This window comes from Phocoena phocoena, chromosome 3 (assembly GCF_963924675.1).
Source record: "Phocoena phocoena chromosome 3, mPhoPho1.1, whole genome shotgun sequence".
NCBI lineage: Eukaryota > Metazoa > Chordata > Mammalia > Artiodactyla > Phocoenidae > Phocoena > Phocoena phocoena.
Genome location: NC_089221.1, coordinates 77,375,744 through 77,401,191, shown reverse-complemented (window position 1 = coordinate 77,401,191; position 25,448 = coordinate 77,375,744). Strand labels below are relative to the sequence as shown.

At 37.8% G+C, this 25,448-nt stretch overlaps 1 protein-coding gene across 1 annotated transcript in view; it reads right to left on the bottom strand.

Annotated features, from left to right (window-relative positions):
* Positions 1-1,479: 1,479 nt before the first annotated feature.
* Positions 1,480-25,448, bottom strand: part of FAM81B (family with sequence similarity 81 member B) — a 43,837-nt gene continuing 19,868 nt past the window's right edge. The window contains 6 exon segments of the mRNA XM_065873672.1: positions 1,480-1,613; positions 3,311-3,506; positions 5,129-5,264; positions 12,871-12,977; positions 18,783-18,912; positions 23,150-23,268. Of these exon segments, the coding sequence (XP_065729744.1) occupies positions 1,480-1,613; positions 3,311-3,506; positions 5,129-5,264; positions 12,871-12,977; positions 18,783-18,912; positions 23,150-23,268 (822 nt within the window).

Below are 25,448 nucleotides of genomic sequence, written 5' to 3'. Positions count from 1 at the left end.
TGAGCCCCGTAGTATATTTGTTGTTGTGGTTGTTTTTTAAAACATATTTTTACTGGAAACATATTATATTGTAATAATATAAAAGCATTAATAATTGCTTAATGTAGAAAGCAAAATTTTTCATAATTCAGTCACTGCTAGTCTGTTGTAAAGTCTTACTTTTTTCTTTGCATACTGTAGTATGTGTATTTTAACTTATTTTAAAATATTTTTGACACAGGTGGGATCACATCCATTTAGCTTTGCAACTTGCTTTATTCTCTTAAGAGCATATCTTGGATATCTTTCTGTGTTCTTTTTAAGTGTTGGATAGCACTTTTTGTTGGTGATATCATTAATTTAGTCAATCAGTTCCTTTTAATTCAGTAGTTTTCAGTTTTTTTACTATAAGAAATGGTGTTATAATGAGCATCCTTGTTCATATATCTTTCCACATTTTGGAATTCTTTTCCCCCCTGCAATATATATTTCTAGCAGTAGAACTCCAGGGTCAAAGGTTATATACATTTTAAAATGTTAATAGATGTTTCCAAATTGCCCTTTAAATTATTGTACCAATTTGTAGACTCTCCAATAATATGAGAGTACACATTTCTCTACAAAGTGCAAGACATGAATAGTTTGTTTTTATTTTTCATGATTTTACTGCCCAATACCAGGCTCTCAATTTAACATTTATATCTACAAAAGTTAGATATATTTTAATTTTATGGGAAACTAATTAGTGTTTTTGAAGTGCTTCTGAATTTAGCACCAAGATGAAATTATATTGGATGTTTTTCATGGAAACTGTTGTATTCTTTTATTTTACATCGTTAACTCTTACTTGCTCCTAATTCTGATACATATTGAATACAATGAATCAATATTTTAAATATGCATAAGTTAGACTTGCTATAAATATTGGAATTGTTAGAAAACTAAAACCTCTGGATGAGAAGTTGCAGTCTGACAGTTCATTTGACTGTTATCTGCCCTACAGACATTCCCTCACAGTTTAAGAACTATTTTGCACTAGTTGCTAATGCTTATAAATGGTTTCATATAAAATCAGATTTCTGGTTTCTTTTGAAAACTAAAATTTTTGGCAATAATGAATTTTATGCATGTAAATAATGGACTGGAACTGCATAGTTGCTATTATTTTTAGGTAAGTGGTCTCCAATTTTCCACAGTTTCTGCCATTCTTTAATATATTACACCAGGCCTACTTCACTCGTTTATGTACAGCATTCAGATTTGTGGGCAAATAAAAATATAAAACGCATGTATGGAAAGAAATTCCTTAATTTTTTCACTAATAAATTAATGACATAATAAAGCTTCTTTGCTTTATTGGGTTTCCTGGTGCATTCATCTCCTTAAAAAGGTGGTAAGAAATAGAAGCAATAAACATCCCAGAGATTTTCGCTTTCTTCTTCCCAACTTTTGCCAACAAACCACTCCACTGGCTGGTGAAAAGGAAGATGACTGGGCAGTTTATACTTCCTGGAGTTGCACTATCTTACGCTGCAATTTCTTTAGGTCCTTCTGTACTTTATATTTCTCTAAATCCATCTTTGTTTTCTGTATTCGTTGGAGGGAGTTGAGAGAGTCATGAATCGATTTAAATCCTAGAAGAGGATATGAAAATAGGTATACTGAAACTAAACAACGCATTGGAACTTTTAAACGTTTTAACAAAAGTTGCTAATCAATCCTGCCATAATTGATCATTGTTTAATTCAAAGCATATTAAATTCCATTAAGACCAGTCTAAAAATGTACAATAATTTATTTCTTGTATGTCATGAAGATGCATTAGCAACAGTGTTTCAACTTATATCTGGCTTCATTGTGAAAATTCAATTCCTGTCCTTCCCCTCCATCCCAATATATTGCATAATGAAATAATTCTATATTTCAAGAGAGAAATTTAAAATATCTTCTTTCTATACACTTTGACAAGAAATTTGGATGATCTTTTTTTATTCTTCTTACCAGATTGAAGATAAAGGCCACAGATGAGATTTTAAACCTTCTCTGAAAGCAACCTGTTTGAAGGACCTAAGGAATGTGGTCCCTTGCTGGCTGCTCCCCTGCCCCTGGCCCCAGCACTTTGTATCTCTCTTATGCAAGTCTAGCCACTCATGACCACAGCCTACCAGACCTCAAGCTTCGTAGGGTACAGCCCATATCTTATTCACTGGAGGCTTTCACAGAGTCATTTCTCAACACATTTTTATTAAAGGCATAAAAGAGCAAACCGTTAGTTGGGAGTCCTCATTTGCTAAACTCACACTTAGTAAAACGCAGAAACAGGTAGATTGCCAATTGATCTTCAGTTCATCCTGGAGTTATACTAGAATGAGTAAATTCAACTTCTGGTAGCTAAGTAACAAGAAGGGCCCTGAAAGAATGGTCAATTGGGGCAGGATTCCTGGCCAGATAATTCATTCTTTTGATTCGGTGGTGGAAGTTGGTGGGGAAGGGTGGCGAGGGTCTGATTTCTAGGCAGGAAATGTTCCTTATATGCTTGGAACATCTGGCAGATTGAGACCATATCTTTCTAAGACACCTCCAAGGCATCTCCAAACAGGACCATTTCCATGAATTTTTCTGAGATCTAGAGGACAGAGAATGAGTTGGGGCTGCCTCTCGTAAAGGAACCTTCTGATTCGTGGTAATTCTCTCAGAATTGTGGCTCGGAACAGATGGTTGCTTCACAGCACCTGTCCCCCCACCCTCTCCAATCCCCCGTCCTTCCCTTTGACAAATTAGATGAGCCTTTCAAATTAATCCTCTTTGATGTTAGCTCAGCTTGACACTGCTGCCATTAGCCTATTTAAGAAGAAAAGCAGTCATTATACTGGACTTTCTTCATCTCTCTTTCTTACTTCTAAAGGTCAGGTCTCTAGTTTGACAACTATCCAGGCTCGTTACCTGCAGTTCAATGTGGGACATTTGATTTAGGCTCCTAATTTCATGATATACCCACAAATCAGGTCTTGATGATCTCCAAGGACTTTCCAAGTCTAACAGTTTTATGATTGTATGATCTTGGTTAAAAAAAAAAAAAAAAGAAATTCACAGCAATGGCAAGCCTGTGACACTGCCAAGTGTGAATGAGAAAGGGAATCTACATATTCACCCACCTTCTGGTGGTATGCTGACATTCTATGGGATATTTAGGAAAGCTGGATTAAATACAAAGGATGTCACTTCGCTAATGACAAGTTTGCTCCCTGGCCATTAGCTCAAAGTAGAAAACCCTGAGGGACTGGATAGGAAAGGACTGACGTTCTTTACTTAATCAAAGGTATCTGCTCACCTGATTGATATTCATTCTGCATTTTCTCTAATTCACCCCAGATGTGCTTTTCCAGTTGGTTCATCTTTTTGGACAGTTTATTTTCTATGTGCTTTACTTCGTTTAGATCTGCTTCCTGTTTCTGCCTGTTAATGAAATTCTCTAATTTGCTTGAAAGCTTCAGTAATTTTTCTTCCGTTTTTTTTTCAGACATATCCTACAAAAGATATCATGTGATAAAGCTTCAGAACACCTTTGTGGATTTGACTTTCAGCTTAGAGAATGCTTTTTAATAAGTTTGGGTTTCTGTGCTAAACATGAGAATTCAAACCAAGTTCCCTTGTATCTAAAGCTATTCACAAGTGGAAGTTTGGCCTTTGTTTGGCCTTGTTCATTTGTAGTTTCTGGAATTCTACATGCTATGGGAGAAAAGAAAGGGCTGTGGTCTTTATGAAATGCCTGAGGATTTGGAATTTTAGCGTTTAAAGAAGTGTAGCCAAGGAAGGCGTTTTAGATACTGCTTGACCAGAGCTCCTTGGACGTGCTTGTGTGCTAGACGTCCTTATTCCCTCAAGCTGCCTATCTCTTCGTGGACAGGCTTCAGGTAGAAGTGCTTCTCTTAACCCTGCTGTCTATCAGAATCACCTGGCCCATAACTCCCCTACCAGCACCTCCCCACCTCCACAATTCTGATTTAATTGGTCTGCGATGGAGCCCGGGAATTGATGGCATTTAAAAGCTCCCCGGGTGATTCTGATGGGCAGCAGCTTGGGGGCTGTAGAGGCGGCCTGACGCTAATTAGCTGCTTTGCTCCTCCTGGCAAATGTAAATGCCGGCAATTTACCAGCAGGGCCTGAGACTGACTTGGCCCCTTTGATCCTCTTTGGTCCCACCTGCCTGAAGAAAGGGTGGATTCCGGTCTCTCTCTTCCTTGTGATGGGCGGCTTCTGCCTGCAGATGACCCTGTGGTCACCTAGGTCTGCCTAGAACTGGTGGAGGAGTCTGCCCAAATCCGGAGCAGGACCAACAGGCCCACTTGGCTGCAGATCTGACCACACATACTTCAACAGCCTGTCAGTGAGAAAGCTGTCACGTTTACCTCCCTCTCTTGGACTCCTGGCTTCTATCAGTTTGAACAACCTCAGGTGGGGTAACCGGAGCGTCGTTTACTGGCTGCCTAAAGCCCCTCTACTGAAGTTCCAGAAACATCTGAATCATCTGCAAGACTGGCAGCCACCGGTGAGACTCCTGGCCCTGTGCTGCCCTGCCGTCAGGGCTCAGCAGCGTGCTGGCCGTGCTGGCTGGCGTGGGAGAAGGGAGCCTGCGACAGGTCTCCTGTATGTCCCGGTCACCTCACCCCAAAGCGTGGGGGTGTCTCTACAAGGTCTGACCTGGAAAAGGAGTTTTGATAAACCTTTGATCTACCAGTGGATCTCCGGAGAGGTAAAACGACGTGTTTAAGGCCGTTTTCAGGCTTTATTGTATCTAAGCATCACCCAGGGGGCTTGTCCGGGAGCACAGATTCCCAGGGAAGGCCCTGGAGGGTCTGATGCTTCAGCTCTGGGTTGGGACCAGGAATCTGTACTTTTAAAAACTCTCTTTGGGTTATTCTGGTACAGGCAGAGCCCGTTCTGAGAAGTGTGAGTTCACAGAGCGGGGTAGTAGCAAACAGGACCAGAAGACAGGCCTCTGGATTCCTATTCCAGTGCTAAGAAATCAGCGACTGGCGCAGGGAGGGTCACTGTGAATTTTTAAGTGTGGCTTTCGAAACTGCCTCGTGGCTCGCGTCTAGACAGTGGCCGTGCGGCTGGTAACTTCATGAGCAACCCAACCCCTTACCAGTTTCTCCTGCAGGAGCTTCAGACACTGATTTACATGGCCGAGGTGGGCTTGTTCACATCGGATGGACTGGTTTTCTGTCCATTTTTGATGGTTCTCCATTTCCTTATATAGGCTCGTTGAAAGGGCCTTAAATCTAGGGGGAAAAGTGGTTTGTTCTATTTTAATAAGTAAATTTAAACCTAAAGCCAAAATTTATTGAAAAGTCTGCAGTTTTTTCGGATGAGGGTCCATGTGCCCAGCAAGCACTTATGGGGTGACGGGGGGATGAGGGAGCACATGCTGTGTCCCTGCCCCAAGCTTGCGTTCAGCCCACCTGCTGACGACACCCATCTGCACAGCCCCAAATGCAAGTCCACACAGTGGCAGGAGCACACGCACGCAGAAAGGCCTGTGTCATCCACGCAGGCTTCCTCTCGGGGCCCAGGGCGCAGTGAGTGTGTGCGGAAAAATTACTTCGACAAGTCACTTAGCATGGTGTTACTCTATGGTAGAGGTTAGCACGCTTTTTCCGTAAGGGTTAGATAGTAAATGGTTGAGGCTTTTCAGGCCATGTAGTCTCTTTTGCAACCCCTCCGCTGCCAGTGCAGCGGGAAAGCAGCCACAGATGACACAAATTAGCCTGGCTTGTTTATAAAGAAACAATGAGCATGGCTGTGGTCTGATCAAACTTTATGTACACTGAAATTTAAATTTCATATAATATTCACATGTCATGAGGTATAATTTTCTTTTCTTTAAAAAATGATTAGAAAATGTAAACGCCATTCTTAGCTACGGGAAGACTGGCTAAGGGCGGTAGTTTGCCGAATCTTTGCTCTACAAGGGCCACTATGAGGTTGGGGAGGAGCTAGGCCAGAGAGGACTTGCGTTGTCTAGTAAAGGAGAGAACAGTCAGAGGGAGAAGCGGGGAGGGGAGAAAGAAGAGAGCCCTAAAAGGAATCTAGGGAAGCAGAGGGTCCAAGGGAGACACTTCTTGGCCGTCATCTCTGCTTTAGGCAAAATCTTCAGTAAAGTCCCCATGGTCACCAGTGGATCTCTGTGAGTGGATTCTTTTGGGGGTGTTGGGGGGACTTAAAGAGTTGCTGAGTTACTCATATGAGGCAAAATCAGAAATAACAAGAGGTGTGCAGGAAGGAATCGCTGGCACCAAGTTGATGCACCCTAGGAGTGTTAAATACCAGAGAACGAAGGAGTCTCAACAACAGAGGTAGATGGTATTACAGAGGTTAAAATGATTGGAATCATGTATCAGCAATTTGAAAATTCACTGTGGAGAGGTTGAGAGTGTGAGAGGGGAATCCTCATCTGAAATGACAGAAATACGGGATTGAGAAGAGGTGGGAGGGGGACTGGCAAGTAGTTTGTGTGTATGTTTTCTGCTTGGGACTTGCTCTTGGTAAGAAGTTAATTTCAGACTCCCTTTTAGACTAGGCTAAATATTAGATTGGCAGGAACAATGCATGTTGTTTGTTGTTGAAAATATTCAGGACTCCCTTACAATGTGGGGTGACTTGAAATAATTTAATGATCAGGAAAAGTTACACGCAGCTAATTTAACTTGTGATATTTATCACTGGAAATTGCCTAAGGCATGCTGGACATATACTGCATGGATACACTTCTTTAGCTCTCCTGAAAAAGTGTTTGGACTAATAGTTGGAAAAGACAAGTTATGTGAGGCCACTTCCATTTTTATTTAGACTCTGGGTCACTCTGCAGTGTCTGCAGACATTTTTGGTTGTCACAAATAGGAGGTGCTACTGACCTGTGGTGGGTAGAGGCCAGGATGCTGCTAAACATCCTACAGTGCACAGGGCAGCTCCACAACTAAGAATTATCCAGCCAAAATGCTAATAGTGCCGAGGTTGAGAAACTCGGATTTGGATGATGAAATCAAGGAATGGAAAGGTAGTTACTTTTCCAATACTTATATTTGTTGCAGTATGGTAGTTAAATTCCGATCTTCATTTTTCACCTAGAAGACGTACCTGATGCAGATGAGTATCTCAACATTGAAGAAGGTGAAGTTGGTTACTCTTCCGGTTCTTAGTCTAATCATGACTTTTAAACACTTGTGCTGCTGGCTAACAACAGGTGTTGGATCTCAGACAAGTAAGCCCCCAGCTGATAGGTGGACAACCTCTTTTTAGCCAACTGTTACCTCTATCTGGAACATTTTTCTTTGGAATATACAATGGCTCCTGCCCTAATTTCATTCAGATTTATAGTCGAGCACCACCTTATCACAGAAGCTTTTCTTGTTTTTGACAACATTAAAAAAAAAAAAAAAACTTTGTCCAACCTGACACTCCCTATTCCTTTACCCTTCTTTATTTTTCTCCAAAATGCTCATCGTCATGTGATATATATCATATATATATATCTTCTCCACTAGCACATGAAAGCAAGGATTTTGCTTTGTTCATGGCTGTGACGAATGCCTGGAATATAGAAAGTGCTCAGTTAAGTAGAGGTTGAATAAATGATTTATTATTTTTCATTGAATACCTTTTATTAGGGCCATTCACAAATAACAAATCATAGACTTTTCAAGCTATTTAGAGACATAATCTTTGATTTTCATCTTCCCTGGTCTCTGGTGGAAGAATTAATTAATAGTGATGGTTAAGGGGGACAGTAAATCTCCAGATCACTAAGAGGTGGCTTTACAATCAAGAATCCGTCCTTCAGTGCTCACCTTCACTGTGTAAATAAATGAGAGCATTTACTCTCATCACTGACAAAATATTAAAATCCCTCTGAAAATCAAGGAACCATTAAATGTACCCAGGTAATGTCTCTAGAAGGACATGGCAGTAATTGAAACTCTGAAATTAAAATAAACCATAAAGACTGAATTACTTCTTATGATCCTTATTACAAGGTTTTGCCTGCAACTGGAGACTCACTTTGCTGATAACAATCAGAAGTCAGATTCTGTCTGCTGGTAGTTTATTAAAATATGAAAGCATTATTTAAAAAGCATTCTCCTTGAAAGGTATAAAGGATAAAAACAGAGGTTTATGTAAATCTTTGTCTCTCTTTATACTTTTTCCTAACATAGTGGACATGACTTACTATGTAAGAATGATTTTTCTGTTAATTATAACATACAGTTATTGTGTTAACTGTATGTTAATTTTAACATACAGTTAAAATCTCAATAGGATGAATTTATCTAGTATGACGCTCACATTTTAGTTCCCAAATCTCCTATACAAGTGGTTATGGGAGCACTTCAGTCAGATATAGTTAGATACAGATAGGTAGCTAGGTAGATAGATGGATAGGTAGATAGATTGATAGGTAGCTTTTTCTGTCCTTTTTCCTCAAAACACAAGTGAGACTTTTAAATTATAACCAGAGACCTCACTAGGATAAACGTGAGATAAAGGCTGGTTTTTTAAAAAAATTTTCATACTAATAGAATCAGGTTAAAATGTACACCAAGTTCAATTATAAGGGAGAAAGTTACAGAAAACTAAAAGAAAATTTAACGGGGCTCTATAGACATAACCGGAGCCCAGGGTAGAGAGCTGTGGCGAGAGTGAATGGTGAGGGCAGAGTATGGGGCTTGGAACAAATATTCCAGTGACCTCCCTGGTTCTGGATGACATACATAAATGAGGACATAGCTCCATCCTGGGCTAGTTTTACCAGTTCACTTATGTCTCAAACCCAGTTGTCTTGCATTCAACAATCTGTTGCATGAACTTTTTTAGAAGACATGAACATTTTGAATTCTTGGAAACTGTTACTATTACCAGGCTCTCAAGAATTCAGATGGTGGCTCTAACCAAATTGGAATATAAAAAGATTTAGTGCTCTTTGATGGGCTGTAAACACAGAAGATGTTTTCATTTTTTGTAATCATATCTGAAAAAGGGCTTTAGACTTGGTACTATTGCTTCTTTAGAGATTGAGTCTAAGAGTCTTAGTTTCATGTCAGAAGCAAGAAATAAATTTCAAGAAACTCTTTTTTTCTACTAAGTTTATACCAATATATCTTAAATTAATTTCTTCTCAATGTTCTGTGATTTCTAATTAGTGAGACTAATTAAAAAGCAATTCCGACTCCACTCTGATACAAAGACTTTTGTTAATTGTTCATTCTAAATTGTACTTGAGTTTAAATATCAGTACCTTTATAGCCTCATACCATCATAGTTTTGAGCACATGTGATTTTTCCCTTCCCTAAATTTCTGTAGCACAGTTAGTTTACTATAGTAGGTGGAATTATGAGATGGAGACATCACAAACTGACAAACATAACCTGAGATTTGGAGTCAGAGACTTTCTAGCTGTGTGACTTTGGGTAAATTATTTAATTTCCATGACTATAAGTTTCCTTGTTTTTAAAGATAAGACCCAGACTGCAGAGCTGGGTGTACCTGCACATCTTGAGCACTTGGGGATCGGTAGGCATTTAAAAATGACAATGAATATTTATTATTTCTGCCTACTGATATATCTCATTTAACACCATCTCAACTTTTACTTCACCTGTTATGAGCTTGTCACTTATTTATGTGTTTTCTCCCCCACTGTATATGGCCATGATTATGTCTTTGGATATTCCAAAACACAGCTTACATATTATAGGTGCTCTAAACATACATTCATTCACTGGCTTCTATTTGTGTCTGAATGTGCTGGGTGTGAAGGATACAAAGATAAATGAGACAGGTCCTTGCTCTGGTCCACTTTCTACTGTGGTAGCATTTTCAAAGCTGTGTGGTAAGGTTTGACTCTATACATTTGCTTCATTCACCAAATGCTTTTTCTTATAAATCACTATCAACTGAACAGCGTCAGCAACAAGAGCTATCCAGGGAGTGACTGGTCGGTGCTGACCTGCCCACCCCTTGCTGAAAGACAGCCGTAGTTCATGATGGCTGAGACTCTTGCTCTATAAGCACTCAGTTGTCAGCTTAGGACATTACTTAGCTGAACATCTGACTAAGGCCCTTCTGGAAAGAGAAGGCTCAGTGAAGGGGTCCAGATGCCCAGCCTGTGCGTTTCCTTTGTCAAGTCTAGTGATCAGTGCCGAAGTCCCAAAGATTCACTAGAAAACCCCAAGACAGTATTGTGGCTTTTAAGTTCAATATAAAATATGTTCAGTTGACCATTAAACTTGAATTTGTTAAAGTTTCTAAATGGGAAAATTGCTCAGTTAAACTTACACTTTAATGTTATCAAAAGCGTTTAATCCCTTTGTTCAGAAACAGTTGTTTCTTAAAAAAGTAAAGCAAATTCTATATACCGCATCCACTTTGCTTTGAGAAGTGCTCTGATTGAAAAGAAGAAGAAGAAGAAAAAAAGAGGCCTACCTGCCTTACTTTTCTCGTTGAGCAAAATACTTTGCAATACATAGCTCAGTCAAAGGGTTAATATCCCTAATGTGAAGGAATCCTGCCAATTGATAAGAAAGTGATGAAGATAACTGGTAAGAATGGGCAATTCACAGAAAAGGAAATTCAAAGGGTGAAGGGAATGCAAATGAAAACAAGAGATGCTATTTTTTATCCTTTAATTTTTTGTATCCTTTAATTTTATCCTTTAATTTTTATCCTTTAATTTTATCCTTTAATATCCAAATATTAAGAAGACTATCCATCGTGGATGAGAATGTACAGAAAGGTCTTCTCATGCATTGCTGATGTGAGTAAATTGCTACAACATTTTTAGAAAGAAATTTATCAAAATTAATGAAAACATAAACTCTGACCTAAGAATCTTGCCTATAGAAATAAAAGCACCTATATCTAAGGAAATTTAAAGATATGCACACAATAATTTTTGTTTGTGGTAGCTATAAACTGGAAAGAATCTATGCATCAATAAGATAAATGAGTAAATTAATTATGACATATCTGTAAGTTAAAATATTATGCAGCTGTAAAAAATAACGCTAGAAAAATATTCACTGATCTAGAGAGAGATATCCAAGATGTCCTGGAAAAACACAAATTATTGAGTAATGTGTGTAGGATTTATTTTAAAAACCCATGCTCTCTCTTTGTATATAATGTATGTTATATATGTTATATATGTATATACATAAAATCTCCCTTTTCTGTTACATATTTATATTAATGAGGGGGAAAGTGAGGAAGGATACACCCCTGGTGTTAGCACTGGTTACGTTACGAAGCTTGAATGGTGACCTCTATTTTCAACTTTGCCTTATTTTATTTGTTATGATGAATGCATATTACTTTCTAATTTAAAAGAGTCAATTGTGTAATTGAATTATTAGAGCTTATTAGTGTTTGCCTGGGGAAAAAAATCTCGTTTATAAGTTCACTACTACCTACTGTAATACTAATGAAATTTTAAGACTTCATTATTTCAAGTGAGAGAAAGATTCCAGTTCATACTGTTACAAAAGTGTCCAGATGCAGATTTAACTATTTAGATGATTCATCTGTAAGCCGATTTCCCACTGGACTGCAGGTGGAAAAAGTATGCAGCACCTGCAGTGAAGCAGTCAGCCCTAGATCTCAAACATTTCCTTTTCCCCTCTTTTCTATTTGTTAAAATTCTTGATCCCTTTAAGCCAGTCTTCCACTCCAGATTATAAGTTCCTTTCCTCCCCCAATAAAATCCCTTCTTAAATTATACTTCTAGAAACAGTTTACTATTCTATTTCTCCTTTGAACACTTTTCTCTATCTTAATTCTAAGCTAAAGGGATTAGATCAATCATGGCACAGATATTTACTGAGCACCCTCATCGTGCTAGAATTTAAGAACCTGCTTTTTTAGAATATGAAGAAAGTAGGTATTTTCTGTTTACCCAAGACACGTACTTCTCTGAGTTTTAGTGATGACTACTGTTGTTCATCAATTTCTAAGACACACGCTTTTCCTAACTTAACATCTCTGAAATTGGGAGGTGTCATAAAATGATAGCATGCTATGGTTTAATTGTTAGCTTCATGTCTTAGAGGTACAAGAATGTAATGGTATATCTTATAGTCAATGGCACTGGGATTTAATGAAATATGGTAGAGATGGGGGAAAATGGAGAAAGAGTATACTCAGAATATGATTTGACCAAGGCATTAAGCTCAAGTGATGTGGGACAGAGAGGAAAAGAACAAGAATAGAAGGAGCAGTAAGGTGGTATCATCTAAGTGCCTAGAATTTCCCTTTGCCTGAACCATGGTGTCAGGAAATGGTGGTCATTTAAATAAGAAAGGAGGATTTGAGGATAAGGAGGCCAGTAATCTGAATGTTTGTGGCATCTTGTCTCCTTAGTTGCTCTCTCCATTGTACAGGGGAAAACTCGGTGTAATGTGGGATAGAGACCAGTATTAAAATAGGGATACTGTAAAGGACTAAGGAAAGGGTCTTAGAAGAAATCATTAAAAAAAAGCTTGTGAATCAAAGTCTTTAAAAAATTATTTGATAATCTTGTGGAATCAGTGTATGTTCAATAGTGCTTTACATTGAGGCATTTTAATGTACAATTGATAAGTTAAAATTATACTCTATCAGAAAGTATCATTTTATTTGAGATATTATACAAAAAAAGAGAATGACAAATTAATATATATATTTTAAAATTAAGAATATTGTATAAATTAGTGTAAAATATTCTCTGCATCAGTTTGTTGCTTTAATTCTTGGACAGGTTCAAATTCCTGGGATAGGATTTTATTTAATGCCAACGCTTTCATTAAGCAAAACACTTTGGAATGCATTAAACAATTAAAAAGCTTCCATTCACTTACTTGAACTCCAAAAGGTTCATTTCTTGGTGATAATCCCCCTGGACCACCTTTAAATTTGAGATTTGCTCACAACTGGAAGCCTCTATCTTTCCTAAGAGCTGCATTACCTAATGAAAGTACAAAAGGCAGATTTTTTGTGTGTGAACAAAACCACTAGCACTTACGTTAATTATACTTTATTCCTAAAGGAGCCCAGAATAAAAGTCCAGCTTTGAGCCTAAAGCATGTCTGCGTTTGAAAATTATTTTTTTTCAAAGGAACGATTCAACAGTTATAGCACTATCTTCAGGGAAAGAATAGGGGAGTGTTCCATTCTGCTGTCTATAATATTCTTTCTGATAATAGATTACCTGATGATGTGACAAAAACATGCTATTGACATTAGCTTATCAGTTTGTTAATTTGATTATTTCTTTACTTTCTGTCTCCCCAGTTACAATGTAAGCCTCTCTAGCCTGTATCACCACTGTATCCTCAGCGCACATTAGATGACCAATGGTAGATGCTCACCAAATGCTATTGAATAAATGCTTAAATGCACAATTGGGCTCTGCAAAGAAAACACCTTAGTGGTCTAAGATCAGGCCTCGGGAATTTCCAGGTAGGATTCTGACAGGAGCACAAGTAAATCCCAAGTGAAATGACTTATGGCATTTTAAACATAGGAAAAAACAAGCTCATGTTTGGAAGTTAGGGTAAAAGCGCCTTCCACATTGCTGGAAGCATTGAAGAAGTTCTTTAGGTAAAAGGACTGGATTGGGAAACAGATGCATGATTATGCAGCCCATAATCATGTCAAAAGTAATCGCTGTCAAGGGGAATGAAACTACATGATTGCTTTTGACCAAACTCAACTGCTGAAAGAGATGGTCATGTGGGGGTGAGTGGGTACTTAAAATCCAAGTTCTCTTAGAAAAGAAGGAGGTGAATAATGGAAGGATTTCATTGTTGGGTGGGCAACCAACAGCACACGATTGGTTATTTATACGAGATACAGGCTACTTATAGAAAGTACACTCAAAAGCAGAGTTGTTAACAATGAAGCATGGGCAAATTAAGCATGGCCAAAGCAAAGGAAAAGAAACAGGCAGAGCAACATCATTAGATAAAATGTTATTCAAGGCAAAATACGTAAAAAGGAACAAAGATGATCATTTTACAGGTAAAAATCATTCTTTCTAAAATACACAGTGAAAAATAGTTTTGAAACTTTACCTTATATATTGAGCAGTTGTAGAATTACAAGGATAAACTAACAGAGACAATGTATTACAGATTTTAAATGACTTCTCTTGACTTACTGGTCAAATAAGTAAAATATAAATAAGTATATAAAAAGATAGGACAAATATAGTTTATTTATATATTTACATGCCAAACAATCAAGCTTGCAAACAGAAAACACTCATTCTTTCCCAGTGCCCACTGAGCATTTACAACTAAGTACACATGTGACTACAAAGAAACTCTCAAATTATTCCAAAAAGCAGGAAAAGCAACTAACTACCTTGCATTTAAACTAGAAATAAATAAGAAAATTATAAAGAAACAAGAATCTAACCAGTTGAGTAAAAAAAAACCTTAAAAAATTCTATTGTTTAATTCCCCAGTGTTTCACATGAAAATGTGCCTCTCAGGTCACCTACAATAAAGAGCATATTATGGCCGAGGGCCTTGACTGCTGTGCTCAAAACCCATCACCATCCCTTTCCCACCAAATCATCAGGCCCTGACACTTTCAGAAGTAAAGCTACCAAATCCTTAATGAATAGATAATTATAATGCTCTTTAAACTGTTACAGAGTATAGAAAAAGAAGAGAAATTTCCAAATTATCTTAATCAAATCAGTGCAACATTGATTCCAAAATCTGAAAAAGATTGCACAAAAAATGCCCCTGGAGACTAACCTCATTTGTAAACATTGATGCCAAATTCTTAAATAAAATATCAGCAAATAGTGTTCAGCAGCCCAATGGAAAACACATCATAATCAAGTGCAACTGATTCTTTTTTTAAAGTAAGGATGGTTTAATAATAGGAAATTTAAGGCTTCCCTGGTGGCGCAGTGGTTGAGAGTCCGCCTGCCGATGCAGGGGACACGGGTTCGTGCCCCGGTCCGGGAAGATCCCATGTGCCGCAGAGCGGCTGGGCCCGTGAGCCATGGCCGCTGAGCCTGCGCGTCCGGAGCCTGTGCTCCGCAACGGGAGAGGCCACAACAGTGAGAGGCCCACGTACCGCAAAATTAAAAAAAAAAAAAAAGGGAAATTTATTAATACAAATAATTATGCTAGTATAGGAGAAAACTCAGATTATTTGCACAAATGCTACAAAGTTATTTAACATAATTCATAATTACTTTTTAAAATTGAGATATGATTGACATTTAACATTGTGTTAGCTTTAGTGGTAGAGCATGATTTGATATATGTATATACTATAAAATGAGCACCGCAATAACTTAACATCCATCACCTTACAATTTTTTTTCTTGTGATGAGAACTTCGAAGATCCACTCTCTTAGCAACTTTCAAATACACAATACAGTATTAACTATAGTCATTATGCTGTACATTATATCTACAAGACTAATTTATTTTTATAATCTTTCTTGATTTTCAAAACCTTAGTAAAATAGGAACAATTGCGTATTAAACACACTTATTGAGAAAACTTGCTTCCTCCATCACAGGAGAGACACTGGGAACATTTCTGTTAAAGTCAGGAACGAGACCAGGATGCCCGCTATCGCTGCATTACTATTTAATATTGCACCAGAGTTATTATTCAAAACAATTAGAAAAAAGAGAAATTATGTGTATAAAATGGAAAAAGATGAGGTCAAATTATTATTGTTTAAAAATCATATGGTTGTGTGACTGGAAAAACCAAAACCAACTGAAAAATTATTATAATCAAGAGAATTCACTGAAGTATAAAATTAATACAGCCTTTATAGCACACAACTAACAACTAGTTATAAGATATAATGAAACCCCCATTACAGTAAACTAAAAAAAAAGATGACGAAATCTCAAAATACATTTCAGGTGTTGCCTAACCTACATGAGGAAAATTTGAAACCACTCCTGAAGGATATAAAAGTGAACCTTGAACAAACAGGAAGTATGCTGTGTTCTTGGATAAAACACTCAGCATCATGACTATATCAGTTCTAAATTTATAAATTTAACATGATTTCAATAAAAATTAAGGCAGAGTTATTTATTTGCTGGAACTAGACAGGCTGATTTTAAAATCATATGCAGAAACAAACAATTATCACCAGGAAAAGGGAAAAAGGAAAGCAGTGGAAGGGACTAGCTCTACCGGATAGTAAAAATACTACAAGGTCTCAATAATTAAAATAGTAATTAAGACACATCCTATTCTAGGGAAAACTCCAAACTCCAAGAATTTAAATATAAACAATAAAGCCATGAAAGTGCTTGAAGAAAATATGAGCAATTCTTTCAAGCCTTTGTGTGGGGAAGCTCGGTCTAAATGTGACTTAAAATTCCAGAAGCCACATACACAAAAAAAGACTGATAAATTTGGCTACAAATAGAGAACATATGCATATCAAAAGTCAAAAGACAACACACTGGAAAAATGTATTTGCAGCTCATATCATCTCCCTAACATATAAAGAGCTCCTAGAAATTGAAAAGAAAACTAACCCAATAGAGAAATGGATAAAAGCTATGAACAGACAGGTCACTGGAAAAGAAATACAAATAGTTCTTGAATATATGAAAAGATGTAATAAGAAAGGCTAATTAAAATACAGAGATGCTATCTTTTTCTTTTAAAAAAGGGCAAAATTCAAAAGTCAAACACTCATTGATGAGGCAATGGGGATATAGGACATTTTATATATTGTCGGCGGATATGCAATATGGTAAAAGCCCTGCAGAGAGCAAGATCTTTCAAAATAACAAACACAGGTACCTTTGGCCCAGCAATCCCACTTCTGGGTATTTATTCTACAGACATACCTACAGACACACTAAATAACATAAGTGCAAGATTATGCATTGCAGCAATGTTTGAAAAAGCAAATTAGTGAAAAGAATCCAAATGTTCATCTGTGAGAGAGTGGTTAAATGAGCCATTATACACAGAGGAAGAGTACACAGTTGTGAAAAAGAATGAGGAAACTATGTATTGATAGGGTGGATCTCTAGGATATGTTGGTTTAGTTAAAAAACCAAACAGGTGCATAGTAATACACATGTTTTGTGTAAGAAGGAAAAAATATATATATTTGTATTTGCTTCTATCTTTTTAAAGGCATACTGAAAGGATTCACAACAGACTAATAAAAATTGTTACCTGTGAGGGGCATGAATGGTTGTGATAACTGGTGACAGAAGTGGGAGTGAAAATTCTTGGGGTGTATTTTCTCATATAGTTTTGATTTTGAATCATATGTATGTATTATCTTAGAAAAACTAAGGAGAGGGAACTAGAGTCTAATATCACCTTTGAAGTTAGATGCAAAATTAAATACTGAATTATTACGAAGACTGTATAGCTTTCATTATAGAAATTCCAGAATGTTTCAGCATTGGGAAATGCTCTGACATAGCACATTAGAAGGCTGAAGAAATAAATAAGCTAACAAACAGGAAGCCAAACCAAAACACAACCATGCTGAGTTAGGCATTTGTTAATGTCCAAAAGGTGTTTTATAAAATTAAATGTTCAGTTCTAATAAAAACTAAGTAGGATTGATGGATACTTCCTTAATTGTTGGATGCTTACTTAATACTTCCTTAATAAGTCTGATAAAAATATATCAAACCAGTAGCCAACAGCAAACAACAAAGACATTTCCAGTGTAATCAGGAACAAGATAAGCTGCCTTCTTTGACCTCTTTTATGTAATATTATTCCGGAAGTTCTGGTCAAGGCCTTAAGAAAAATGTCATGAAGTTTTACCAGAAAACTAGAGATAAAACTGTTATGATTTGTTGTTGATATGATTATCTTGAAAAACTGAGGGAATCAACCCAAAAACTATTAGGGCTATTGAGATGGGTTTGTAGGAGGATGGACGAGCCTGGTGGGACTGGAGTAAACCGTGTGCCCCTGTGCACCTTCCACTCTTGATAAACTGGCTCCATGAACAAATAAACAGCAAGATTTCATCTCCCCCAATTCCCAAAGGATTTCTACTTTGTTCTGCCCAAATGACTTCAGAGGAGATGTGTTTGCCTCACATAAAGTACGTGAAAAAGTGGGGCATGGAAGAGTTTGCATTGGCTCCTTTCAGTAAACCATTGCCTGGGAAGGTGAAAAGGGGGAGAGACATTTCAGGCAAAAAGAGCACAGAGAACATGGATGCAGTGCAGTGTCTTGGAGTGAGTGGGACCTACCTACAGGTAGCTCAGTGTCACTGGGTCTAAAGGGTGAGCCAGGAGGCATGAGGGTGAGCTGTAGAGAAAAGCAGGGGCCAGTGTAGAGATAGCTTTTAAAATCCAGGCCAAAGGACTTGTGTATTATTTTGTAAGAGACATAACCCATTGCAGGGATGTAACGTGATCAACTGGCATTAATGCTGAACCTTTAATAGTATTATAATAGCTTCCATGGGAAATTCCTTTGCTTATTCTCTCTAGTTACACAGCCTTTGAGAAGAACCCGGAGAGTAAGGAAATAATGGCAACAGTAGAATCAAGTGGCGTACGCTTACAAGGGGCGGCCGTTTTGGAACATCGGAGGCACTCATTCAATATTTGTTGATTACCCTGGCAGTACTCATGGTGTATATACATGAGCTGTCGTATTTAAACCTTTTGGAGGAAAAGAGTTCTTTTGAACAATTACCTCTTGACTGAGCTTTTTGATAAGCTATAATGATCTTACTTCCGGCAGTAACACGTAAGAGTTCCAAATATTTTCAGTTACCTTCATATCCAAGTTTTTAGAAACAGTTTCTAGGGCAGACATGAGCTCTTGAATTGTTTTTTCGAGTCGCTGGTGCTCGTGCCTGATGAAGTGAATGTCTCCAGAAAGCTTCACGATGCTGGAATCACATCTAGTGGCAAGATGAAGACTGTGAGATTGATAGGCTTATACAATTTTTAATACTATAGTAGAATCCGTGCATTCATTTGATGGCAAAAGTTCTAAAGTTCTTTGAAAAGTGAGTTGGCAGGTGTAGGAGCATATACAGAAATCTCCGTCATCTTCCTCTTTTTTTCCAGAGGGAGAGAAACCAGGTTGGATAATGATACATTGGCCCAAATCAAAGCACTGAGATGGAGTAGATGAAGACTTTGGGGGAAATTGGGTAAAATTTTAGATTTGTGGCCTGATACGTTAATTCAGTCATAGGAGTTCCAACAGAGTTTGATGTTTTGGGCATACTCCCTGCTGCCTATGGTTAGGCAAAATTGAAAGTTTTTCCTCTTCTACATTGTGTTCTGAGTCCTCTTTCCTCCCTTTATCCTCTATCCTTGGCTCCCAGACTGTCAGTTCTCCTTTGGCTAAAAGAAGTGTCCCAACACACCAAAGTCTTCCATCCCATCGTCAAAAGACAATGTCCTTTCTCTTAGCCCCAGTGAAAACTCCCGCTCCTTGAGTGGTGTCAATTAAGTGTTGCCTTAGGTTAGGACAAAAATAATCCACACTAACGTGTGTATTGAGCTTTGGCCCATTAGGTGGCATTTGGCATTTCCAGGAAGGAACCCTGGTGAAATGGAGTTGGAGTTCAGATTAACAATCTTCCCAGCACGTCAGGGAACCCCACCCACTATCCCAACTCATGGCCTCCCTTGGGAGAGAACAGGTTACATACTGTATTACCAGTTTCAATACACTCATATTTGCATGAAGGATAGGGCGGAGAGCGCTGTCGTGTTGTCTTTTGTATATGAGTCACCAGAGATCACTTTGAAGTTTGTCATTCTATAAAATAACTTTTGACTATCATCGAGTAATATTTATTAGGAACTATATTTTCATATTGTCATGCTAAGTGCTATAAATATTGTTTTATGACTGTCAACATTTTTTAGGCTCTAGAAGTGAATTTCTTTTTCTTAAGATTTTTGGGGCCAAAGTTGAGCCAAAGGTGAGCTAAGGATGGTAATTTTCCTGAGAAACCTCTTGAAAGGGATACCAGATAAATGGTGAGGGGTGGGGACACTGCTGGGAGGAAAAATTAGGAAGTATTCTGATAAAAAAAGGGAGCACCAGAGTCATGGGCGAAAGCCATTTCACACGTTTGTATATATAAACTGTTATTGTCAGAACAACCTCTACTGTTGGTTAGAATATTCTTACGTGAGTTGACATTAAGACACCCAAAGGCTACACGGGAGTAGTTGCTGCTGCCCCCTCTCCCTGCCGCCTCTCACCCAGCACCACCTGCTCCCACGCTCAGGGACCGCTGGTCTGTGCGGCGTAGGCTAGTGGTTGAGGATTTAGTCAGATAGATGCGTCTTTGAGTCTGGCCTCTACTACTTCCTAGGTTTGTGATCTGGGACAATTTTCTTAACATCTGTAAGTTTCAGTTTTCCTTATCTGAGAAAAGGGGGTAACGATGCTGAGGTCACTGCATGTAGCTGCACAATTTGTCCCCTGCACAACTCCAGGGCGTGCCAGACATATGGTGAGGGAGACAATGTGAACAATGTCTCCCGGAGTGCTGTGTGCTCAGCTTTCCAAACCATAAGCGGCTGTCTTGAAGGGTGGACCTGCCTAGGGTTATTGAAGGATGAAGGAGGTAATGAATGCAAAATGTTGAAGAATGTCTGAAGAAATATGTACTTTCGTGTTCATTGCAGCAACATTCATAATAACCAGGATATGTAAACAACCTAAGTGTCTTTGGATGAATAGATAACGAAATTGTGATACATACACACACTCTCTGAAATTTTCAGCCTCAGAAAAGGAGACGTTGCCATTTGCAACAACATGGATGAACCTGGAGGACATTATGCTCAGTGAAAAAAGCCAGACACAGGAGGAAAAAACTGCATCATTTCATTTATATGTGGAACCTAAAAAAGTCAAATACATAGAAGCAGAGAGGAGAACAGTGGTTATTAGGGGTGAGGTGGTGGGGGAAATGGGGAGACGTCGATCAAGGGCACAAAGTGGCCATTCTGTAGGCTGCATAAGTCTAGAGACCTAATGCACCGTGTGATGACTACAGTGAATAATGCTGTATTGAAGAATGGAAATAGGCTAAGAGAGTAGATTTCAGGTGCTCTCATCACACACACATAAAGGTAACTCTGTGAGGAGAAGATATGCTAATTAGCTTGACTATAGTAATCATTTTAGTATGTATATGTATATCAAATCATCGTGTACACCTTAAATACATACAACAGTTTGTAAAAGGGAAACAAAAAAAAGAAACTGGAGCAGAACAAAAATAGTTGCACATCTTTTCCTTGATATTATTCCATTCATCTCTTGGCTTCATCTAAATCTGTTTGTGACTTTGTCTTGTACGTAAGAGAGGATTTACAAGAATGAAATAGTAGGGTCTTAAGTGGTTTGCAGAAAAAAAAAAAATAGTTGAAGTGTCATCAGCACCAAATTGAACCAAATTCCATTCAAGAGATTTTTGGTGTTTTATCTTCTTTGTAAAATCATGGCACATCTAAGTAGGGTGATGGGTTTGCTGGGGTTTGTTTTATCTTGCTTCATAGCTTACCCAAATATTATAAAAATTCTTTTCCATGTATCAAATGTTATAGAATAAAATATACAATTTTATATATTTTAAAATATGTATACATATAATATATAATTATATATGTATATATATGTATGTATGTTTATGTTTGTGTATACACACATACACACACACATATGTACTAATGCTGTAGATTCTGTTTTCTGAATGTCTGTTACGTGCTCTGGACTTGCACGGCCAGTGCTTTAGTTTAGGCCCCTGACATTTCTCACCTTGATTGCTACAATAGCTTCCTTTCACCTTCACGCCTTCTTTCTGTACCCCACCAATTTGGCTACTACTAGACGGTCACTAAATGTCATCCCCTTACTTAAAATCTTCCCATGGCTATTTATAACTTTCTACATAAAGTTTAAACTTTTTACCTTGGCCAAAGATCCTCATCACCCAGCTCTGGACCATTTCTCTAGCTTCATCTCCCAATCTCCCATCTCTCCCTAAGTGCAAATCCAAAATAACATAACTAAAATACTCTTCTCACAGGTAGCCCCTGAACATTTCACAGTAATTTACCCCTCAGTTCTTTTGCACATATCTTGCCTCCTATGTGAAGTGCCTTTCCTTTCCTTCCCTGTCTAGTTAACTGCTACAAACCTTTCAAAATTCATGTCAAGTGTCACCTCCTCCAGGAAGCCATCTTTATGCCCCCATCTGATTTGGATATTCCCATAGCACCCCAGGCTTTCATTATAGTGCTCACCTCATTGATTTGTGTTTTCCCAGGTAGACTTTGAATTTACAGGAAAGGGACCATGTTTCTGAAACCCCGAATACTAGCACACTGCCTGGCATATAGAAGTGTTTAATACTTTTTTTGTCGTTGTTGTTGAATTGAATGGACAGATACCCTAGAAGAGGTTTGTCTTAGGTGTTAATCACCTAATTATTATTGGTCATTAATAATAATTATTGGTCATTAACACTTGAGAGCAGATTAATGAGATGAAGGTGGGGGTATTTCAGGAGAGAGGAGAGAGGTGCTGGCAGAAGATGTAAAGGTGGAAAGGTGTCCACGCTCAGCCACTCACAAGTCATCTTTCATGTGTCAACCAGAGCGGTCCTGCCATTGTCAATGCCTACAAATTTTTGCTGAACTGTACACCATGAATTCTTCCAACTTACAAGTCTCATACAAAGGATATCATTCAAAATTTTGTTCATTTGACCATTAAATCCCTTTTGCTAGGCTTCTATATGTAATTATTGTATATTTTAAATGTTTTAATCACTAGATTTGATACATCTGGGGATTTTGTGTGTGGTTTCGAGGGTATGTCTTTGTATAGATGTTGGCATTTGGACAGCTGAGGGCTGTAAAGACAAGACTTGTCATTTGCAGATGAAACCAAACGGGGCATTCTGTGTGAGAGGTCCTTTACAGAACCCCTGGATCTCACAGGGAGCATGAGGCTTTCAAATTTCATGATATACTTTCTCAGTTACTATCTCCTCATTTAAAGGCAGTATCTTGTTTTCTACAATATGGGACTTGTTTAGGGATGAGAACTCAGTGGCCAGCAACTGACCACTAAGTATTAGTTAACATGCTTCTTCTCACCTGGCTACTCTTCCTCGAAGATCTCCAACTCCTTGAAGGTGTTTGGTGTTTAGGTCCTGTACTGCGAAATTAGTTCCTGTGGCTGCCACGTCTCGAGCTTTTATTTGTTCCTCCAACATCTGCAATATTTGAGTTAAAATTCCCATTAATTTCCCATCAGACATGATAAGAAAATATCATTTAAAGTTGAGGTTACAAAATTGGGTGCATTTCCTAGTTAGGCTGATAGTGTAAGGAGTGAGAGGGTCCTGTATCAGAGAGAAGCCATCTTTGCTTTATTTGAGGGAGATAGTGATGGCGTTGAGTCCTGCCGATTGTTGCCAGGTGGGCATGATGGTTCAACGATGTCTCAACAGAAGCCAGAAATCCAGATTTTATGTTAAATTTCTCATTTTAAAATATTGACATCTTATTTAAATTCTTTTACAGACACCATATGGGCCAAACAAAACATATTTATTGTGTTATTATGGCCATGGCTATCATCGACATAAAAGCTTTTCACAAAAACCTCTTTCAGAATTGGTGGTACAGTTTAGAAGAAGGAACCTTTCATATGGCATCAAGCAAGGCCCTTTACAGATTGAATCAGAACCACAATGAAGCTAATACAATTAACACAAGCAAATCTGAATCAAACTGTTTCACATACTCGGAGTGAAAAACATTTATTGTTTTAGATTTTTTAGAGAACATGAGAAATGTATGGCTTGAGTGTGTTCAGATTTTGCCGAGTATCCTTTGTCATGCCTTCATTATGTCTTGGTGTTCTGCAATGAAGCTGACTGTCCTATACCACCAGGTTGGTGGTCCCCCAAACAGTGGGTTTTAATTTTTGGCACTCATACATAAAAATTAAAAAATTTTGCTTGTCCATAGAAAAAAATTTATATCTTGCTTGACATTCAAACAAATTCCAAAGTAAAGACATAAAAAATAATTTATGTTTACTCAGAAAACCGTTTAGAGGATAGGAAAACACAAACAATTTTTTGATTTGCAGAAATATTAAAGGTTAATTGCTATATTTTACCAAGGCCTGAACCATGTTAAATTTGTGATTATGAATTTTTGGAGGAAAAGAAGGAATTTTATAGGAAATGAATTATAGAAATTTCAAAGACTATATACAGAATCTTGCCCATTTGTAAACTGGCAGATTGAGACAATCCAAGAACAAATATAACTTTAACTGGAGACATAAAAGTGTCAAGAACACTAGCTAGAGGTGTTTTTGTTTTAGCTTGTTTGTTGGCTTTTGCATGCCTATAGGTGTTTTAGTTCGTTTGGGCCACTGTGACAAAATACCACAGACTGAGCAGCTTATAAACAACAGAGATTGATTTCTCACTATTCTGGAGGCTGGAAGTGCAAGATCGGGGTGCCCGCATGGTTGGGTTCCGGGGAGAGCCCTCTTCTGGGCTGCAGACTGCTCACTTCTTGCTGCATCTTCACAGAGTGGAAGGAGCCAGGGAGCTCTGTGAGATCTCTTTTATGAAGGCACTAATCCCATTTATGAGGACTCCACTCTCATGACCCAAATACCTCCCTAAGCCCTCTTGATACCATCACATTGAGCAGTAGGATTTCACATATGAATTTTGAATGGGGACACAATGTTCAGACCATAACAGTAGGTGTTGTTTTGCTTTGTTTTGTAAGGAATAGTGATAAAAAGGAACTTGCCCTATTAAATAGTAAAGCATTTTGTAAAAACGAGGATAAGTAATTGAGTGTAGCTAAATAGCTGAGCGTAGCTAAATAGCTGTGTGTAGCTGAATCAATCATTGTAAGTTAATGAAGATCTTTGTAAATGTAAGAAAGAAATATGTTATATATGAGACTCAAAATCCCTGGGGAAGGAATTTCACAAATGCTGTTGAGATTTTTGGTTACTTATTCAGAAAACGGTCAGTTTAGATCCTTACCTTATATGAATATAGATTTTAGAAAAAATAGATTTAGAATATTAAAAAAGTTAAGCCATAAAACTAACATAATAGAGGAGATTATTTCATCTTTGAAATTTCTAAAGGAAATTTCTATTCTTGAAAGTAATGAGGGAAGTCACAAACCAAAATATTGGAACATTTAACTTTATCTAAAACTTGTAAAAAAACAATATAAATATAATTAAGATATAAACAACCAACTGGAAAAACATTTATAACAAATGTTACTGCCAAGGGTTTCAATGGTGTGTTGCAATCATTTATACACCTGTCCTTGAGAGCCGATTGTGCATGTACATCTCTTCCCATCTTTGTGTTTAGTAACATCAGTTGGTTTTCTAAATCAA